This window comes from Patella vulgata, chromosome 3 (genome assembly GCF_932274485.2).
Source record: "Patella vulgata chromosome 3, xgPatVulg1.2, whole genome shotgun sequence".
Lineage (NCBI taxonomy): Eukaryota > Metazoa > Mollusca > Gastropoda > Patellidae > Patella > Patella vulgata.
The window spans coordinates 24,451,715-24,475,590 of record NC_065881.2 but is presented as its reverse complement, the minus strand read 5'-3'; the positions used below and the strand labels follow the sequence as shown (position 1 = coordinate 24,475,590).

General features: G+C 33.2%; 1 protein-coding gene across 3 annotated transcripts in view; it reads right to left on the bottom strand.

Annotated features, from left to right (window-relative positions):
• The window catches only part of LOC126814766 (metal transporter CNNM4), a 43,698-nt gene extending 21,634 nt beyond the window's left edge, over positions 1-22,064 (bottom strand). For 2 of the 3 annotated variants that reach the window (XM_050540131.2, XM_050540132.2), the window contains exon 1: positions 20,692-22,064. In XM_050540131.2, coding sequence (XP_050396088.1) covers positions 20,692-22,036 — 1,345 coding nt within the window. In that variant the 5' untranslated portion in view covers positions 22,037-22,064. Of the gene's footprint in view, positions 1-14,039; positions 14,205-20,691 lie in introns of those variants that run through there. The other variant, XM_050540133.2, reaches the window with a different exon arrangement.
• Between the last annotated feature and the right edge of the window lie 1,812 nt (positions 22,065-23,876).

Below are 23,876 nucleotides of genomic sequence, written 5' to 3'. Positions count from 1 at the left end.
CTAAGTCGTCCCAGCAGTAAATGGGAAAAAAATCTCTATGCAGTTTATAATTGGTGCATTCAAAAGATTTAATGATTTAATCAAGGGTGACAAGTCCAAGAGAAATTATTGTAATTATTATTCATTGTAATAAATTTAAAGTAATCAGACGATGACTATTGCCATTATTACATTCACATATTTAAACTATAGAAAGTGAGCATGGGCTACAACTCTTGAAGTAACTAATGGAATTGTTGAAAGTCAGTCATTTTTACAACGCATACATGTAAGATCGGACAATAACGTCTGTGTAGAGAGCCTTCTCATGAAGTAATTAACAGAAATTGTGGGTGTCATTCAGGGGAGACTACAAAATGCGGTCATATAAATATAATAATAAAAAAAGAATACAAGTTAAACATCTTGTCAATATCTGTCTTCATTAGCCCAGTCGGAGCAGAACAGTAAGACGTTAAACCCCATTTCATTTTATTTCATTTCTTTAATTCTTGTCAATACTTTTACATGTCTTTTTAGGATCTGCTTTTCCATCCATACAAAGGACTATGCACTTTTCTGTTTAGTCCAATAGTGGTGTGTCAGAGATATAAATAACAAGAGAGAGATCTACATGTAGTTTAAAACTGGGTTTTCACCTTAAAAGTTAAGGAATTCTACATGTAAATAACAAAACTACACTTTAGCTAAAAGTATGTGATACTGATGCAAACAGCCCATACCATTGTCTGTAAGTCATTGTTAATTAATGAGAGTCTGTGTAATTAAAAAGCGTTATTGATTAATGAATGTCCTCTTTGTGAACCGGATTATTGACATTTCACATTACCAGCTCGATTTTTTGGAATCCAATATCAATATAAGATTGATATGTAGATTCAAAGTTTTTAACCCAATGACGTAAGTGGATGTCAGATCTCCAACTCTTTAAATTGTATATAACCACTGTCAAAGAGAATATAAGATTGATATATAGATTCTAAGTTTTTAACCCAATGACGTAACTATACGTCATATGGCCCTGTCCAACTCTATAAATTGTATACACGTATAACCTCGACATTGTGAAGGGCAAATGGTTAAACATAGCCTACATTAAGCAAGAGCTAAATCTATATATTGCAGGTCTTTCTTTAGGCCTGAAATGTTATCTAAATTATTAATTAGACATTAATTCACCTATCCAGACCATAATCAACTCTAGATGGCATCGCTAGCCTGCGATCTTTAGTGGATTATGAGCTGATTTACTGCATAACTTTCCTTCACAGCTTAACGATTAAGTGGATAATCAAGACTATGCTGTTTATCGTACTGACTTCAGTAATCATGATCGAGGCTAGGAGGAAATTTCAATCGCTTAGTTCTCGGTTCATTGTGGATCAATTTGAATGAAATTTTCAGTAAATTGCCTTTACATTATCTAGTTTTTAACTATTATAGTGAGAACTGCCAACTCGTTACCGAATCTCCCATAATGTATCTTTAATATAAGGTCTCTGGTGCATAGTTTCGTATTAATCTCCCTGTAGTTCATAGAATGAGCAATTCTTATATCCATGTAATCAAAAATAAAATCTGGAATCGGCACATAAAGATGTGTTCAAATAACATCAAAGTTAAGCCTGATTTTCTAATCAGTAGGTTATGTAAGAAACAATATGTAAGTAAAGTAAATCATACATTTGTATGTAACTCCATTACCAATTTAATACAAACTGTCTCTATAGACTTTCCTGTGTAAACCTAGTAGATAAAATCAATGCCTAATTTCTCTTGGACCAATCTTTTTTAAACAAAATATTGATCAGTGTCAATGTGTATCAATTTAACAATGGCCGCACTGCGGCTAACATTATATTTGCTAACTCGTCTGGTAGTGTACCTTAGCGGTGCTGAAACCTTGGGATATACTTCACTATCTTTTTATTGAACAATTTTTTTTCTAGAAAGATCTAAATCAAGAATAGAAAGAGTTCCACATATTTACATACGTAGATTCTAAATCAAGATGGGACTTCCATCGTTTTGTGTCTCTGATATAAACATTCAGGCTTTGTAGCTACATGTACAGGTGGTTTTTTTTTCTAAGTTTTGTTTTGTTGGGGTTTTTTGCTTGATAAAGTGGGATCTTCAACGAATTGTCGGTTTCATTAAAATAGTGATTGTGTTCCATATTATGTTCTTGTGTTTATTAAGTTTTGTTTGTTGATATTTTAACAAGCCAACAGTGAGGCTGATGTCCCCCGCCGAAATCCCAAAATAAATAGATGACACATATTAATTAATCGCACATTTATTTTTTTCAAAAGTATTGAGCAATCAAACTATAAACTAAGTTTCATCACTCTCTATCAGATAGAATCAAGATTATCCTGTCCCAAGGCATCGACCAATGAAATTGATTAGCTCTGCCTAGCTTCAGCAAGAAATATTAATCATTGAACTCAGTCAAGACATTCACCTAATGAACATCTACATCAAGTTTAAATATTCTACCTCAATTAAAAGCAGAGTTGTTATGTTCCAAAGTTTTGACCAATCAAATTGCTTATCGCTCCTTAGCCTAAGCAGAAAACTCTCCCCATCGAACATAGTCAAGGTAATGATATAATGAATCTATATTCGAAGTTTCATCGTTCTTGCTTCATTATAACCAAAGTTATCGTGACCCAAAGCATCAACCAATAAGATTGCTTATCTCTGCTTACTCTAAACAGACAATGTTCATCATCGAACTCCATCAAGGCATTCACCTAATGAACATGTACACCAAGTTTGAACATTCTACCTCAATTAGAAGAGAGTTATTGTGTTTGTTTATCGCTCTGCTTACCCTCGACAGAAAATGTTCATTGTCGAACTTAGTCAAGGTATTGATGTTATAAAGCTATACACCAAGTGTCCTCGCTCTCAATTAGAACTAAAGTTATCGTGTCCCAAAGCATCAACCAATCAAATGGCTTATCTCTGCTTACCCTAAGCAGAAAATTCTCATCTTCGAAATCCATCAAGGCATTCACCTAATAAACACTACACCAAGTTTGAACATTCTAGCTCACCGAGGCAAAGAGATATTGTGTTCCAAAGTCTCGGCCAATCAAATCAATTGCTTATCGCCTTGCTTACCCTGGGCAGAAAATGCTCATGATCGAACTTAGTCAAGGTATTAATGTAATGAAACTATACACCAAGTTTCACCACTCTCACTTAATTAGAACTAAAGTTATCGTGTCCCAAAGCATTAACCAATCAAATTGTTTATCTCTGCTTACCCTAAGCAGAAAATGCTCATCTTCGAACTCTATCAAGGCATTGACCTAATAAACACCTACACCAAGTTTGAACATTCTAGCTCAATTAGAAAGAGAGTTATTGTGTCCCAAAAAGTGTGACGGACAGACGGACGAACCCATAATAGCCCCTGCTTTCTTCGAGATTCCATAAACCCTTTTATCATTTACTTATAGAATATCCGTTACCAGTTACCATTAAAAATTAGTCAAGGTATTACTGTAATGAAACTATACACCAAGTTTCATCAATCTCACTTAATTAGAACTAAAGTTATCGTGTCCCAAAGCATCAACCAATCAAATTGCTTATCTCTGCTTACCCTAAGCGGAAAATGCTCATCTTCGAACTCCATCAAGGCATTGACCTAATCAACACATACACCAAGTTTGAACATTCTAGCTCAATTAGGAAGAGAGTTATCGTGCCCCAAAGTATCAACCAATCAAATTGCTTATCTCTGCTTACCCTAAGCGGAAAATGCTCATCTTCGAACTCCATCAAGGCATTGACCTAATAAACACATACACCAAGTTTGAACATTCTAGCTCAATTAAAAGTTATCGTGTCCCAAAGCATCAACCAATCAAATTGCTTATCTCTGCTTACCCTAAGCGGAAAATGCTCATCTTCGAACTCCATCAAGGCATTGACCTAATCAACACATACACCAAGTTTGAACATTCTAGCCCAATTAGGAAGAGAGTTATCGTGTCCCAAAGCATCAACCAATCAAATTGCTTATCTCTGCTTACCCTAAGCGGAAAATGCTCATCTTCGAACTCCATCAAGGCATTGACCTAATAAACACATACACCAAGTTTGAACATTCTAGCTCAATTAGGAAGAGAGTTATTGTGTCCCAAAAAGTGTGACGGACAGACAGACGGACAGACAGACAGACGGACGAACCCATTTTAATAGTCCCCTGCTTTCTTCGAAAGGCGGGGGACAATAAATGTCTGGCACAAGAATAAAAACATTAAACAGTTTTTGATATTTGGTCAGGTACAACTGAAATTGTTATTTCTAGACCTGACATTGATTGGTAAAAATGTCCTACTGTCTGATTCATCGTAAATTTTAAACGGATTTCTTCGATTATGAACAAACTACTTAACGTTGGTTATTATAAACTTACCTGTGTGTTTGTAATGAACTCCCGTTCGATAAAATCCATTGCACAACTAATTATCACAACGATGAAAACAAGTTCTCTCTTGAAAAATTGAAATATCACAAACTTTTCCCAGAGAAAAATACCAATATGGAAGATGGTTACGTCACTCTGCGGAAGATATCATTTCGTATTAGGGGTGACAGCATAGGAAATTCAAGTACAATTACGACAAGAATCCATGACCAAAGATCACTCGGTTCAAGACCAGTCGGACCAAGTGATAGACCACTCAGCCCAAACAAATAGACTACTCGGACCATACAAAAAGACTATTCGGACCCAACAGAAAGACGACTCGGACCAATAATAAAATGTTGTTTTAATAAATTGATAATTGCGTTTGTTTTAATATAATTACTCGAACCAATAATAAAGTGTTATTTTAATAAATTGATAATTGTGTTTATTTTAATATGACTACTCGAACCAATAATAAAGTGTTATTTGAATAAATTGATAATTGTGTGTGTTTTAATATGACTACTCGAACTAATAATAACGTGTTGTTTGAATAAATTGATAATTGTATTCCAAATCGCAAAATATCAAGAACCACACTTGTAGTCACGTTTAAAAAGGGGCATATAAACGTCCGGTCTTCGTATTATTATGTGCTGTTTATATTAACGCATCAAGGGCGGATAACTTGAAAACGTGTCCCCCCCCCCCATATATAGTAACCCAGGGGTTAGTGGGGTAGAACGGAATGAAACCACTGGGGATACCGCGAATGTGGAAAAAGTAAAATTAGGCTATCAGACAAGAACAGTATACCCGTATATGTAGAAACTGTCAAAAGTCTGGACATACCGAGTCTCATTGCAAGAGTAAAGAAAAATTAGATTGATATTTTTTTTTGGCACCATTATTAATTAATTTTAAAACTAATCGTTGATTTATTTACGTACACAAAATTGAACCAAACAACTCTAAATATAAGAATTCCGTATAAGAATTATTTGCTTCTTTGTATTGTGATTTAATAATAAATAAATAGCATATTGTCTAGCCTTATAATATAATTTAATTGGTCCGACTGGTCTTGTTTTGGTCCGACTGGTTTTAGTCCGAGTAGCCTTTGGTCCGAGTGGTCTGGATACCTACGACAATTGGCATTGAGTTTGAGCGTTCGCACACATAACTACCCGCATTCCTGTATTTAGTTACCGTCTTTTACATTCTAGTAAAATCTCTGCAAATTTTATAGCTTTACTTTTTGAAATATTTTGTTCTAATTATTTGATTAGCGACTCGGATGGGATTATTTACTTTTGAACACGCATGCCGCACAAACACAACTATACATTCGTTTTACGGGCTTTATCACACTTCGGTCAAAACTGTCGAATCGAGAATTAATGTTCCGCTTCTTACGGGGTCATACGGGCTTAGTAGCATTATATACCCACCCGGGCACCCAATACGGCAATAGACACGCTGAGGGCTGCCGCAACACGCTTAAAGATGTTACTGAAGCGGTTATTATTCGATCGAAAGAATGCGTATAAAATTAAAAATACACTCAGAGAATTCGGAGGTAAGCTTCATGATCCTTGTTAAATTATTTATAACATAAAGAAGATAGGATATTTATAGTTTATTCATGACTTTATTTTTACGAGTATCCGTGCAATCAGTGATATTTTAATTGTGAAGAAAATTTGATAGAATGGCGATCAATGGTTTCCATATAAATCTCCTATGTAATTGCCTTCAATTGATATTTTTCGTCGCCCAAACCCATATACGATCAAAATGATCGCGCTGTCATACTATCTTTCAATGTTAACCAACCCCCGCAACAGGTATATTGGATTCGACCAATACGTCACGAAGAGTTGACATCGACTCTGTCGAAATTACAAGTAAATTTTCAAATTTTTCAAGAGAGAAATTGTTCTCATCGTTGTGATAATTAGTTGTGCAATGGATTTTATCGAACGGGAGTTCATTACAAACACACAGGTGAGTTTATAATAACCAAAGTTAAGTAGTTTGTTCATAATCGAAGAAATCCGTTTAAAATTTACGATGAATCAGACAGTAAATAAAGAGTCTTACCAATCCAACACATGATCTATTTTAAGACTGGAATTGTTTCATAATTAATATGTAATAAAGAAGAAGCCTAGTTACAGGCAATAAGCTGATTGATTGATTATTGATTAGTCTCGAAGAAAAACAGAAAGGCAAATAAAACTAAAAGGTAATCCACTTAAACAGATACTACACGGTATCTATTTTTATACTTTTAACTAAAGAGAAAGTTGACCAAGTATCAACAAACATTTGCTTGAATGAAGTGTCACACTGGCTCTCATAACAACAATCACATTCAGGAGGTTCTCAGTCCAAGAATTTAAAGGGGAAGACCAACAATTTTCAACAAGGTTTCCATAAATCTTAAATATATATTGATAAATAATCCCCTCTGTAGCACAAGCAAAAAAGTTTTTGTAAGTAAGAAATTAATTTTTATTCAAACCAGAAGTGACATAGTTGGTTCAACACGCTTACTGGGCTCTAGGTAAGCATACATATTTGGCATAAGTTTACTGCTGTATTGTGTTCACGCGTCGCCCTTTGGCCAAAAATCTGATCAATTTATGTTTCTTTAACGTTTAGTACACAAATCCGTCACATAAATTCACTCAAACTGAACAGTACGCTGTGCCTCAATTCAAGTCACATAGCTAATTGTTTACATCACGTGGTTTGATTGACAGCTTGCAAGTGACATGTATTTCGTCTGCTTCGATGTTTTTGTGCGTGCTGACAGCGTTTTTCAACATAAACAGATCAAAATTATTGGCATGTGAGACATATAATATAGTGCATTTTGGCACATAATGTCGACGTGAATGGCTTTACCTTTTTTCTTCCATTTCATCTTGAGTATGGCTGGGTTCGAATGTTTATACGTCATTACTGTAGACCTATAGAAGAGTTATTTTATATTCCAATACGTTGGTGTCCGATGTTGACATATTTTGGAAATTAATATAATTATTTGAATATATATATGTGCCACAAGTCCGTTGAAATAAATAAAAACACTGTCAGCAGACTCAGCACGCACAAAAACATTCAAGCAGACGAAACATCTCTCACTTGCAAGCTGTCAATTAAACCATGTGATGTAAACAATTAGCCATGTGGTGTGAATTGAGGCACAGCGTACTGTTCAGTATGAGTGAACTTACATGTAGTACGCGACGGCATTTGTGTACTAAACGTTAAAAAAACATAAATTCGTGTTTATAATATCTTAATATACAACCCATTGGATCAGATTTTTGGCCAAAGGACGACGCGTGAATGCAATACAGCAGTAAACTTGTGGCAAATATGTATGCTTACTATAGAGCCAAGTGAGCGTGTTGAACCAACTACGTCACTTCCGGTTTAATAAAAAATTAATTTCTCGCTTACAAAAACTTTTTTGTTTGTGTTACAGAGGGGATTATTTATCAATATATATTTAAGATTTATTGAAAAATTGTTGAAAATCGTTGGTCTTTCCCTTTAGAGGGACATAATCCCAATATTCAATCATGATGCCTCTTTCCATGTTTCTCAATATTGATACCTTACAAAACCCCAATTTCCTTATCATTGGAAAAAATATTCATGTACGTGAGTAATTTTCAAAAGGAGAGAGGAACAAAGTACTTTTCCCTTCATCACATTCACAAGCTTTCATAATTTGTAATAAGCATTTTGGAGTTTATACTTTTTAGACATTCAATTACATCACATGTATTGTAAATTGATGCACAGGTAAATTTATTAATTTTATTTTCAAGAACTATCAAAAGCAGCCTATGTGTTTTAGCTTATAACATGAACATGTAAATGACCAATGCTCATGTAAATCAATCAAAATTTCTGCCAATTGCGATAGAAATATCATTTTAGCTATTAAATTTTGAATATGGCAAATTCTCTGGCAACAAATTCTTTCCTTGTGATAATTTTCTTTTCACAAAAAAAGTTTTTGACGCTTTCTTTATTTTTCATGTTATCCATCAGTTCTGATCCATTTCACATGCTCAGTCAATTATACCTCAACTCGGTTATCAATAATAGGGCTATCTATTGTCTATTAATCAATCTGGGATTAATGTTGATTAATATTTAAAGTAAAAGTAGTAATAAGCTAATTAAGATACAAAAGATTTAACTATTTATTTTCAAATACGAACAGGTGGCTTATTGATAGCTTTTATATCAAATCAAAATGGCAGGAACCATGAATGGTACATGAATGGTTTGGGATTATGTATATTATGTAATTATTTTGTAAGTCATTCTTATTTTATTGGAGGAAAAAAAATATATGGTACGAAATTTAAATGAAGTTCTGCCTGGAAAAAATGAAACCCAGGGTGAGCACTGTAAATGACTGTTCTGTAAATGTGCATATCTCTGCTAAATCAAAAGGAATGTCATAATATATCAGTTACATTTTGATTAAATTACATGTACATGTATGTATACCGTTTCAATTTACTTAATATTGTTAATGAGATTGTGTGGGAGGGGACAATTTTGTCCAGTCTGTGGCACTTTCCACCCACTCAATTTAGAATTTTAACTGTGCACATCTATTTTTAACATGGTTATTTTTTTGTTCCATCCAAACAACATGGCAACACTTTCCTTGACATGTACATGTATCCCTGACCAAGTGGGAACTGGGCTTGAAAAACTTCTCATAGCTCTTCTCAGCCCACGTGAAAATTATAAATATATTAGACCAACTGATTGGTTATTGATTATATATAACTATAGAAACTGTAGAATAGCGAGTGAGTCTAATAGAATATTACCATAGTGTATCAATAACTTATAAAGCTGCCAACTTCAATAATCACTTAAACTAGATCAACATTCTATATTACACGCACTTTATCTGTGTCAACTTGACTTACAAATGTCCGCAATAAAAAAAACAATAAACAGCCAACAGTGCCTTTATTGATCATGTACCTCCATGTCTGCAATACAGTAAACTTTCAAATCCACAAGTAAACAACTGAAGTGCAAGTTAAAAATATTTTAAATCATATAATCATTGAGAAGTGCATTTGGACACTTTTCTACCAAATTAACAAGTGCATGTACTCTGAGAGTTGCTAAAGGAATACATGTACCCCATCAGCAGCAGTGTACCAAATTCTAATCAAATATCTCCAAGTTTCATCAGTATGGACCTAATAATCAGTCTGTTAGTAAGATTTTTACTAGAAGGAATGACTCACAATATCAAAGTAGGCCTGAAATTTTGGAGTAATGAGTAAGACGTATATATACCAATTACTTACATGTCACACTAAAAGATTTTCAGCATTGAAAACAGTTTTTTTTCCCTTTATTTTGACTTCAAAGTCAACGGACTCTAGGATAGTAAATTCAACTTCACTTTTCATCTTGTATAAATCTAACTCCTATTTCTATTAGCGAATGAGAATTAATTCCAGCAAATTATTTACGTTAAAGAACATTTATTTACGTTTCAGTGAAAATTGTTTAATAAAAAGGAAAATTTCTTGAGGAACAAAAACGCCATCAGAGCTTACTGAAAGATGAGGTCATTTTTCGATTTCTATAAATTCTTGTGATTCAATTCAAGCAATGAATATCGACGAAACGATTTCTGCTCTTTTACATCACTGAATACAACATCAATATGAACTCGTGCAAATGTATCAATAACAAGCTTAACACCATATTAGCTTTTATCAATCACATGACCAAGTACGCTAATGTTTTTTTCTAAATTATATGCAAATCTGTCTCGGTAATAATAGTAGGAAAGTACAGCAGAAATTGATAGCTACATAAATTTCCCAAATAAATCCGTATTAGTGTTCAGCAATGATTATACTCTGGTCCCCATGATGTCATTCGTAAATATCAAAGGGATCTGTTTCAAAATTCTGCCAGTTGGATGTTTTTATTTGGGATTAAAGAGGACAAAATTAAAATAATTGGCGCCATAGTTTCAATATACACATGTAGAAAGTAACTTCTGGAAAGTGGCCAAAAAAGACACCATTTGAGTTCTTTAATATAAAAACTGACAGTAAATTAACCAATAGGTGACATTCAATTTTGTAATTCAATTTCTTTTGTTTTTTGTTAGTGCGAATGTTAAAATAGCACATAAGAAAAATTTGACCTCTAATGACATTAGAAGTAATACCGTACATTAATTCCAGACAACTGATTACTAGTTTCACCTACAATTTGTAAAAGAAGTTTATTAATATTAATATCAAAACTGAGTAGTCACTATGACCAACTGATTAGCAGTTTTCAAAGTGCAATATTCTATTGTATTCAGAGGTAAGAAATTTTATAAAGAGTACATCTATTCTCTTTGGCATATGACAACTTCATACTATAACCATTGCTTTTTGGTAGAGCTAGGCGATATTTCAGTTTTTGATATAAAACCATCACAGAAATAAACCAGCAGCTGCCAGGCAGGATACGCCCACATAAAATTTTTTTAAAGTTTCAGTCTTCTGTAAACACTGTTTTGGCATATTTTAAGGGGTTAAACTAAAACATCACACCAATACAATGTTTATCATGTTTAAGTCAGGGGGTGCAGTATTCATATTTTTTTAAGACTTTTACACATTGAATGTTACACTTGAGTTATGAACAACACGACAAAGAGAGTTTAGTAGGGGAATTTTTATGAGGAGGATCCAAATGAAACAAAACTTGATCACATAACTTTAGTTTATGAGGATGCATATTTGACAATCACCTTTTTAACTACAATACTATATACATATACACATGGACATTTACAAGAAAGTTGTATAGATATTTAAAGTATTTTGTACATTTTGTGTATTATAAATTGATTTCAAAAAGTAGACATAAGTGTTTGTGTTTTAATTTGTACATTGTTTTATACAGATAGAATCTTAACTAATCCTAATAATTGTTGTAAATAAATAGGAGTTAGGGCCTACTATGTAAATCACCCGATGTGTGACACCCATGGCCGTCATTAGGGTATAACATTGATATATTCAAACTTTTTTTTCAATCGGATAAAAATTGTGACCTCTAGAGGGACCACATGCAAAAAATGAGATTTTTCGTACAATCAAGGGCCATAACGCAGGAAGTTACGATCTGATATGTGCAAATATCAACAGGAACCAAGATTTTTTGGTTATAAACATGTATTTCAAGTTTCATAAAAATCGATTGAAAATTATGACCTCTAGAGGATCCACAACCTTGATATACCATATTTTCACACTATTTGCGTATGAGGGACGGCCATTTTGTCTGGCAGTTTTAGTCAGCTATTCACAAAATTCGAACTTCAGCATTATTACAGTGTAATGGTGATATATTCAAACGTTTTTTTACATAGGATAATAATTGTGGCCTCTAGAGGGACCACAAGCTAAAAACAGGATTTTCGTACAATCAGGGGCCATAATTCAAGAAGTTACGATCCGATATGCACAAATGTCGAAAGGAACCAAGATCTTTAGGTTATAAACTTGCAATTCAAGTTTCATCAAAACCGGATGAAAATTCTGAATTAAAAAAAAATTATCGAAAGTTACCAAGATCTTTGGGAGATAGACCTATATTTTAAGTTTCGTCAAAATCGGATAAAAACTGTGACCTGTAGAGTGTCCACAAATTGTAGCCGGACGCACGGACAGGGGCCACGATACAATACTATATATCGTAAAACTGAACATACTGTGATTGTTCTGGATGATATTTAACATAAATACTGAAAAAATGTCTTCCTTTTTATGTTATTTACGATATTTTATTGCTTAATAAATACATGTACTGTTATAAACTCCCAAGAGTGTTTATTTCACGAAGTTTGCAAACTCCGTTTTAAAGAGGTTGCATCTTGATGAATTGTTTATGTACTTTGATTTTCCAAAGGGATTGTAGACTTTCTGATTGATATAAATTCTAAAGGCAGATGTGTGGAAACACTAAAATAGGATTTGAATAAATTTATGCCTATCAATTTGAATTGCACTTTGGAAGTTTTGAGTTGCAAATTGTGATGCGAATCCAGGTAAAATATTCTTTCAATGTGATAGTGACATCAGGGTTCAATTTGTTTCTTTTGTTACAGGACCAATTATTCAAGTATAACAGTATCTAATTTTTTTTTTACTTCCAAATGTCATGTTCACTACTATATTTCAATTGTTCTATGAATTCAAGAAGACAAGTATAGGTGGAGCATATATAAATTACCAAATATCCATTCATACATCCATCCATGACATAAGTGCTACATGTAATTTCATCACATTGTCAGACAAGAGTTTATAATAGTTTAAATGTGACATTTATATCATAAATCTACAATTTATTACCTCTGTAACATACAGTTATGTTACAATTACTGACATATGTCATAGTCAATGTTGAGGGATTGTTGCCCTTGTCATTTAAACCATACGCATACTAAACGTTTTTATAAAAGGCTATAGCTGTATTCAAATTGAAAATACATTGTACCTACACCAAATTAACTCTCTGCAAAATGTCACAGGATTTTGCTCAAGACCATGCCGCGAGAAAAGCACCATCAATTAAAGATACTTTCCCAGAAAAGTATTTATCGGGTGGTTATTTCCAATGAAAGTATGGTAATATTGGTATAAATGGAAAGTAGAAACATCCAATCTTACTAGAAAAATACTGGATTCTCAGAAAAACACCTATGGAGCGCATACAGGACAAAAATGAAAGGGTTACCCTAATCAGCAGTCTAATGATTAGGAATGTCTGTTTGCGTAATGTTAATGGTTGCACGTGAAGATTATCTATCTCTAAGCGTTAGTGAGCGCATGATGAAGAGCTTAAATAATAATCATTTGAAAAAACCTGGGCAGTGAAGTTAATTAGGCTTCGATATTTATGATTAATGGGCAGCGATTAAAGAAACATCATATTGTATATGCAATGAATTCTCCTCCATCTTTGCATCATTGCCAGGTAGCGCGTCGGCCAAGACCTGTGACACAAATATGACTTCTTATAGCAATTTCTCAGTATCTGTTTATAATTTAAAAGACATCCCATTTGGACAATAAAATATACATGTATGACCATTTCAATCCGGTCTGACAAGTTGCCATTTGATGATTTAATGGAAATAAAGCATTAATATGACAAATTTTATATAATAATCATTATGACATACACTGGCTCTCATATAATATTAAATAACAATAACTGTCACCTTAATGGATGTTTAATATATTTGCTAGATAAGCCAATGGTATTACAAGTGTATATATTTAATACCTCAAACATACTGCTACAGAAATCCATGTATTAGGATAGTGTTTGCATTGCATGTACCTGCAGTGCATACATGTAAAGGCATTTTATTTAATGCAAGCAGACCACACTAATTCATGCCAAAAATTTAATACATTTTGACCTTAATTTGCTTGGAATTATTTGGTGTGTAATAATTGTGTAGTTGTGTACTGGAACCACTTGATAGAGTTCCAGAAAAAATATTTACACAGCATACCTGTACATTATTTATTCCTTACATGAACATGGAAACAGGCCATGCTGTCCATCCAATAGGCTACATGATTTGAAACCATGACATCTACATACATGTAGGATGAAACGGCAAAAACAACACTCTGTACACATGCACAAACTTGGCACCTTAAGTTGAACCTGTGAAAGTTGCTACATGTACATGTTGGTCATGTAAGTCAAATGTACCAGGTTTTAGTCTCAAAATGACCTACAGTACATGTACATACAGTTGGTGTTAAGCAGATGTTCAACCTCATTTATAAAGTTCATGTAGCTCTCTCTTGTGTACAATGTTTAATAAAGTTCTTGTGAACTGAAGAATAATTGGTCAAATGAGATTAGATATATATGTTTATGATTAATTGTACATGTATATACATGTATGTAGGTAACAAACCATACTTATCTTAATAATAATATGCTATACTGTAATAAGTATATATCAGGACACGGTACAATACAGTCAAATTATACATGTAAATAACCTCACATAGGCTAAAGAAAATTTGAATAGTAACATGAAGCCAAATTGTCATTATACAAGAAGACTCAGTCATATATACATCACACACTCTTGGGCATGTTTTGGAAGGTACACAGGGATTAACAATCTCTGTGTTATTGTTAATCAACAAAAAAAACACTAGTTACAAGTTAGACGTAGGCCTGTAGCATTATGCTACATTTTACAACATGTACCTGGTTATGCTACACATGTACCTGCGATAGTTTTTTCCGAATTATAAACACTGTCAAAGTATCAAATGAATGAAAGCAAATCTAGATGTATGAACGATACAATTTGGAAACATAATCTCATGAAGTTTCATAAAGAATGGTCTTCTGAGAGGTAATGTGGAATAATGTTTTGCTAACAGAAAATGATTCAACTAAGAATTCGATGATGTGTGTACACAGTAAAATGTTTCATAAAGATATTTTAAATCATTCATCAGATAAGTGCTAGAATAACAAGCCAACAGTGAGGGTGATGTCCTCCTGCGAAATCCGAAAATAAATTGATGATAAACATAAATTAATTGCACATTTATCTTTTTCAAAAGTATCGAGCAATCAAACTGATTATCTATACTTGTCTAAATATAAAATGTTCACAATCAAACTGGTTTTGAAGTGCCTGGTAGTTTTATTACTCTCCATCAGTTAGAATCAAAGTTATCTTATCCCAAACCATCGACAAATGAAATTGCTTTAACGGGAAGTGTTATTCATTGAACTCAGTCAAGACATTCACCTAATGAACATAAGTTTTAACATTCTACCAATCAAATTGCTTATCGCTGCTTAGCCTAAGCAGAAAATTCTCATCATCAAACTTAGTCTCCTGCTTTTTTCGAAAGGCTGGGGACAATAAATGTGTAATAGAAACTAAGCAAAATTTGTTTCCACTGAAACACTAAAGTTATTAAACACAGGAATTTCAATTTGGTCAAATTTACAACCACATTTGTACACTTTTATTTGTACCATAAGAGATTGAAGTGTAGACAGTTTCTTAACTGTATTTTGAATAGTTTCTTAAGTTTGAAAGATGTAGGATAAAATTATTTGAAATCAATTAAAAGCTTTTGTCCCTTGTCCCCACCAAATATGTTTTGTGGTTCCAAACTGTGAACCACTCACTATAAACTAATCTTCAACCAAGTTCTTTTGTTCTATATATAAATACAATCTGCACTCTAGTTGTTTATATAGCTGACTACAGTAATAATATAGATAGAATCTGTCTGTACGTTATTGTATTAGGTTATATACATATAACTATAATTAAATAAATGAAACCATTCAAACCAGAAGATATGGAATTCAGGAAAATGTTAATCCAATCATTTCAGCTGCCGTTTTTTATAATTTTAGTACTCTATGTAGTCTGTTGTTATACAAGCACATACGACAAAACAAACCAACAACGAGGCTGATGTCCCTCATCTCAATCTCAAAAATATGCATTTAGATGGCAAGCATTAATCACTTGCTATTTATCTTATATAAGACTTAAAAGCATCAGCCTACTTAACCAAAGCAGAAAGTTCTGAAACCCAAATCAATCCATAAAGGTTGTTGCAACCAGATCATAACTTAAGCCACAATAGAGTGACCACAAGTTCGTTCAGCATGATAACGACCATGTTCCTGAAGCAACGACTGCAAGTTTTACAACTTCTAGCTGTTGCTACATTAGTCTGAAATTCCCAAACTGTTAGGTAGTTATCTCTATTTACACGTTTACCACTGAAAACCAAATAAAAGCATAATGGAAGAACAAAAAGAAAATTAAAAAGGTTTGGATTTTGGATTAAGATGTGAAGTGGGCCATAGCCACAAAGCGGAAAGTTCCAGCACCTTGACATTGAACAAACCTTTAACTTTGCAACTCGATTACGTGTATCACAGCTAGACATTTCAGTTGAAAAACGCACAACTTGGTAGTTGTGATGATATTTTCTATCGAGGAATCTGAGAAGTCCTCAGCTGGGTCAGGAGGAACCAATCGAAATTAGTGCCGAAAAATGTAGGGTATTATATGAAGGCCCTGATGAGATGTATGGCGTAAAATGAGTAAAAAGCCCCAATTCTTCCCAGACTAGTTTGTGTTACTGGTGAACAATGCATGCGTCATCACTGATACAACTGCAGATGATGTGACCGTACATACGGCAAGTGAACTTAAAGGTCAATCATCTTACACAGAATTAAAAGAAGACTTTCGCATTTCCTCTATGAAACAGATTGTATCTTTTTGTTTACTATACTAAAGGTTATACATGTATCAGTTAGTTCACAGAAAAATGTAAGTGATGGGACCCAAGATAAAAGATGTCTGATAGGAGTACATGTATATGTGACCCATGTAGAACAGGTGAACTTAAAATCATAACAACTTTATCCATACTTGTTTCTAAATGGATTTCTTATTTGATCACATGTGACTGTGAGTTACAGTACACATAGAGAATTATACGAATCTAAAATGGGGTTTTAACAAGAATAGTGTTTTTAATGAAGAAAGTCAATATCTACATGTAATTCCTATAGATAATGGTACTTTAAGAGACCAAAAGTGACAATAGTCATGGATTATATATGTACATGTGTATCCTACTGATTGATTGATTTATCTTTATTGATAATTAATAGCCTTATTCCATTTCTGCATTGGAATGTATTTTTAGGAAGTACATGTAACAGACCTTAGCATGTATTCTGGTTTCAAGTTTACAAATGCCTAACACAAGACATGGTAATAGTTTTCACCATCTAGTAAGGAACATACAAGAATCACAGCTGCCACATAATAATACCAGTTATAATTAGTAACTGATCAAAGGAAATCAAACATGATGCTGAATAATTAGATATTATAATTGAACACATTCAAACAATTGTTAATTATAACATAAAAGTATTTGACGTCATGAAGATGAAACAAGAACCTGTAGGCCTACATAATGTACTGGATTTTATTTTTGTTTTCTGTTTTGGGATATACTCAAAGTATCTGGCAAGAACTCAATTGCTAAATCTGTACATTGCACTAGGTGAAACAATAATTTCTTTCTAGTACTATCTAGTGAGAAGCCACAAACAGTTTTTATATATTGTAGACACAAGATTTACAAGAAACTTCAACAATGAGTATAGATTTGATCTGATAATGGACTCAATTCCCCAAACACTTTTACATTCATGAATATTTGCAGATTAAAAAAACTAACAACCTACTACTGTTTCTACGCCTAATAATCTGTGAAACTTTGTATCTATAGTATATTAAATAATGATTTATATAGCCTTTGAAGTGAAATAACATTTATTCACAGGACAAGCCTATAATCAACTCTCAAGGGTATCGGAAGGTGCAGATATAAACGGATTGATTTAATGATTTAATTTTAAAATGGAGAAGCGTGGCAAGTAATGTTGCTATGATAATAAACAATCTACTGTAATGTCAAAACTTCAAACAGTGATTTGAATGAAATTTTCAATATATATTAATTTTTAAATATCTATTTTGGAACTATTATTAGTATTGCAAGAACAGCCAGCTCTTTATCTAAATCTTACATTAAGCATCTGTAATAAAACAATCACTTTGACAATCACTACCGATCAGTAAAACTTTTTTTAAGAGCACAGATTGTATTCAAAACGTTCAACTAACTCATTACTCTGATTTTTATACATAATTCACTACAGGTACTGTACATTACAGTCTCTTTAAAACATGGTACTACACCTATGGTAATACATGTATGGTCTTGCATTTGCATGTTTATTTCATACGTTTGGCACATCATTACATGTACATGTATATCTTATAAGTTTAAACTTCTTTTATTGCATCAACATTTCATTGTACAATACAAAAGGATTAAACAAAAGTTCTAACAACTTGTAAACATCTTATCCTTTAAACATCTTCTCCTTTATCTTATAAATGTATGTAAATGTAATGCTCTACTTGACAAATATACTTAAAGCCCTGTTACATGACATTAATACATTCTGTGACATTACTCAGACTGACATTTCTATTTAATTATTAGAACCAACAATGACGTCATTGATGTACATTTAACATATGTACATACATGTCAGCTAAAAGTGAAATTGATCTGAATTTTCCAATGTATGTTTCCAATTCTAAACTGCACATATTAATTAAAGATACATTGTGGGAGATTAGATAAAGAGCTGGCAGTTCTCACTAATAGTAATAGTTAAAAACTAGAGGATGTACATGGAATATGCTGAAAAATTCAGTCAAATTGCTTCATGATAACTAACAGTCACGACTATCCATTTTTGCATTTAATCATCAACAGACGTTGAACAGCAGATCGGATTCAAATCCATTGAAAATTGGACAGATAAGATGGCATCGAGAGTTGATTATGCATGGTCTTTTCAGTTAATAAATGTCTAATTAATAGTTTATATAACATTTCAAGCCTAAAAAAAGACATGCAATAGGCAGATTTACCTCTTGCATAATGCATGTTTAATTGCACATTTCTCTTTTTCAAAAGTACCAAGCAATCAAACTGATTATTTATAGTTAGTTTAAGCAAAAAGTATTCACTCTCAAATTCAATCAAGGTTTGAACACCTGGTAGTGAAACTATACACTAAGTTTCATCACTGGGAATAAACATAACTCTACAGGAATGGACTCTTATTTACAAGCAAACTTTTGAATTTACTATTGATACTAGGCTGAAATGGTTTCAATTTCAACTCAATTGTAATATAATTGGTACTAATAAATTTTTAGCTAAAAATTGGAATTTTTAAATCAGATCTATGTACTTTTTGCAATTTTGCAAAAAAGAAACAGAATCATTAATACATCTTTATTACAACTGTGAACATGCACAAGTTAAGTATATAGGCAAGAATTAGGAGCCTGGGTTAAACTCAAGGCAAGCAATGATTTTGATATCATCTTTATCGCATGTTTATTTGGCATTGATACTGATGATAATAAAATTCTAAATTTAATATATATAGCTTAGCTAAGTTGCACATATATAAACAAAGACTCACAGAAAATAAACCAGTTTTGAATGTACTTAAAAAAGAATTGTTTTACTAAAAGAAAAGAACAAATTATACTCGGTGATAAATTTGAAGATAGATCGAAACAACTTAAAGGTATTTTCATCTGAGTTTTTCCCTAGTAACCATCCTTGTTTAGTAAGGTTTGTGATATCCCAGTAGTTTGTTGGGTGTTTTGGCTTTGTAGTATAATTTAATTGTGGTATAGGCTATATATATATAATTTAATTGTAGTATATATATATATACAATAATTATTGTCAAAAAAAACAAAAATCACTCTCCATCAGTTAGAATCAAAGTTATCTTATCTTAAAGCATCGACCCATGAAATTGCTTAGCTCTGCTTAGCTTTAGTGGAAAATGTTTATCTTTGAACTCAGTCAAGACATTCACCTAATGAACATCATCTATACACTTAATACACCAAGTTTAACCATTCTACCTGTTATGTTCACAAGTCTTGACCAATCAAATTGCTTATCGCTACTTAGCCTAAGCAGAAATTTTTTTATCAAACTTAGTCAAGGTATTGATGAAATAAATCTATTCTATAAGATTCATCACTCTCACCCTCAGTTATTGTGTTTCAAAGCCTACCAATCAAATTGCTAACTGTTTAATAATAACCATCTGAGGTATATGGTATTGTAAGCAACTGTCTGAATGCGAGCTGTCCACTTATCGATTAATCAATCAATTAAGGTAGAAATCAATTATCAATTTATTTCAGGAAGAACTAACAGAAGCCAAGGTGGATAAAAAACATGAAACAGGTGTACTGTACTTAACAACATAATTCTGTTATAAATCAATACAAATCTTAGCCTTTCCATTTTTACATTTCTCAAAAGAAATAATTTTACACTATTAGTTAGCAATATCAAACAGTTAGCTTTTATCTAAACAAATCTGATTTCAGTCATTGAAGCTTGACCTGATTAAAGCCCATATGAAAATAAAAATGGGATAATGAAAATGTGCATACTCCATGGTTCAGTTTTCTACGAGGGACAGCAGCATTTCTGCCTAATCTTCATTTTACTCACCTTGTAAAAAGTCTTGAAGCATGGAATCCAATTTGTAATCTTCGTCAACAAATAAAGGGCGGTGATCATAAAACTGGCACACTGTTTTCAATGCTGTGTTATCATCTGGATCGATCAAGGCTAGATCTTTTGTATTCAATAAATTTACAATACAACTTTTGTCTCCATCAAAAACAGGAATTCTTGTGTAACCATTTTTCAGAATTTCCGACATTGTTTCAAAATCAAGTGTAGTGTTGATATCTAACATATAAACATCATCGATCTTCGTCATGACATCGGTGACAACTTTATTTGCCAGCTGAAGAGCTCCAGCGATAATATTTGCCTCGTCATTTTGAAGAACTTTTGAATCAGCTGTCATACGAATTAATTCTTGCAATTTTTCTTTATTGTATACTTGGCCAATTTCCTCTCCTAAAACCTTGTCTAAAATTAAACTAATGGGAAACGATAACGGAAACGTAACAATCATAAAAAATTTAGTTAAATAAACTGTTCGAGCTCCAATCGCCAAGCCATGTCTGGAACATATAGCTTGTGGAATAATTTCTCCAAATATAACAATACCCATTGTTGACATAATAATAGCCAATAGTCCATTTGACAAGTCGTCTAACAAAATGGTCAATGTATTATTTACAAGAACATTTCCCAACAATAAAGTACATAATAAAAAATTTCCCCTGCTACGTAACGGTTCAATAATTTTTGCATATTTCTTTTCATTATCTGAGCCACATTTCTGAATGATTTGCAATTCTGTCTTATCTAAAGCCATCAGACCAAGATTCAAGCCGCTAAACAGCCCTGACAAACACAATAACACAAGTAAAATCGAAATTTGTATGCCAAATGGCAAAAGAAAAGTTTTTACGGGTTTAGCTTCAACAGTAAACCGAAGCCAGGGACTGTCACGTCCTTGGTGGACCCATCGAGTCTGAGTTTCATTTTGAAACCCACTAGTCATAAATATCTCTTTTACACAAACATAACGATATTCTCCATCAACATAATCAAATGATACACTGATCACTCCCACAGAATTATCTATTACTTCAGAAAAATTCACTTTTATATCCCCGTCACTTATTACACAGACTTCGCCCCGATCCGCGGTTTCTGTAGTGAAAGCAATGGCAGTAATGTTGGTTAACTGGTTTCCATGCAAGCGTAGCTGGTGTTGGATTCCCTCCATAAATTTCAGAGTGCCATCTTGATCTGCGGTGATTCCTTCACCCGCAGCAAATAAGACATCAACTGATGCTGCTTCTGCAAAATTCGTCATAGTTTTTAGTAGAATTAACGTAAGTGTCAAGAGAACCGAGAAAATCCTGACTGCCATGTTTTGGCACTGTAGCCGGAAATGAACTGTTACGCCCCCTTCTGGCTCTAGATATGGGAAATAACTCCACGCTAGACTCATTATTTTCCTAGCAGACGAATTTATAATAGCGTTATTACGCAGTTGATTTAGAGGCATACATTAAAATCTAGACAGTGGCTTATGATTAGCAGTTCGTACGAAATGTCCGAAACTTTTTGATAGATGATATATCAAGCGGAACCTAATCATTTTTTTTTCACGGGTGGGTGGGGGGGTGGTATTTTTTAGCACTGATCCAGGGTGACCACCCGCCCCGCATTTCATGGGACAGTCCCGCAAAATGCTTCTAAGTCCCGCGTCCCGAAAACCAGCCAAAATGTCCCGCAATTGCTCATGCGCGAATCTAGTCTCGCGGCGAAAGTCTATAATTTGAGTAGGCCTATTAGGCCTACATAGTCCGGGAGCCCAGTGAGATTTAATCAAAATATTGAGTCCAAAAGGTTTGAGGTCTACAACACATATTTTACCCCTAGATCATTTTGGAAAGCCAAGTCTTAAGTTTTGTAACCTGTGCATATACCTGGGAGTGCTCCCCCTAACCCTCCCATATTTAATGGGAGTTAAAATTCAATGTCCATCTACAATTTTTTTGCAAGCTTTTAACACTTAACACTAAGAAACAGAATGCATGACTTAAGAGCATACAATGTTGTGCTAATGCTACTCAAGAGCTTAATTAATTAGCACTAATTAGTGACCGTAATTAAAATTTACAGTCCATAACTAAAACAAAGCCTAAAAGCTAGCTAACCAAGTCATAAAATCAAAAATATCACTTAAAAGACTAAGAGCGACAGAAGTTGAACAAACCTTGCTTAAGACTCATTCAAAGGTCAAGGGTCACTAATCAGGGGCAATAATTAAAATTTAGTGTCCATAACTGAAACAAAGTCAAAAAACTAGCTAACCAAGTCAGGAAACCAAAAATATCACTTAAGAGCGACAAAAGTTGAACAAACCTTGCTTAAGAGTGGTTCAAAGCTGACAAGGGTCAAATTTTAGGTCACATAACGACGTTTGAGTGTATTTGATTAAATTGTCTTGTCTTGGATTATTTTTCTTTCTAACACCATTTCTATGAGTTTCACTGCACAAAATGACTGCTTAAGAGCATGAAATGCTGTACTAATAATGCTACTTAAGAGCTAATTAATTAGCACTAATTTGTGACCATAATTAAAATTTAGAGTCCATAGCTGAAACAAAGCCTAAAAGCTAGCTAAGCAAGTCAGGAAGCCAACAATATCACTTAAGAGCAAAAAAAGTTGAACAAACTTGGCGTAAGACTGGTGACAAAGGTCATATTTTGGGCCACATTATGACCAATTAACCAATCAACCCATAAAATTGCTTATCTCTGCTTGCCCTAAAGAGACGCAGAAAAACTATGCGACGAATCACTCATTCCTAGGAAATGAAAAACTGTTAAGTTTTTCCATTTATTCTAAATATTGAGAATGGAAGTATAGAAATGGATAACTCTCTGTTTTTAAAAAAAAATACAGACAATTAAATTATGAATTAGTCCATATACGATTCGAAATCGGAAGGTTATTTTCCGTATAATGCTATCAAGACCGGCTTATACTTACAAGATGTTTGTGCTATAGATAAGATAAGATGTCCATTTAGGACAACACGTATACATTTAATAATACATATAACATAGAAAACACATACATTTACACACAAGTAATACATTCATACAGACATGCGATACTCTTGTTGGCTAATAGTCTTGTTTCATCATTTTCATTCTATTATGGATAATCGCTCCTAAATATTTCCAATTGTAAAT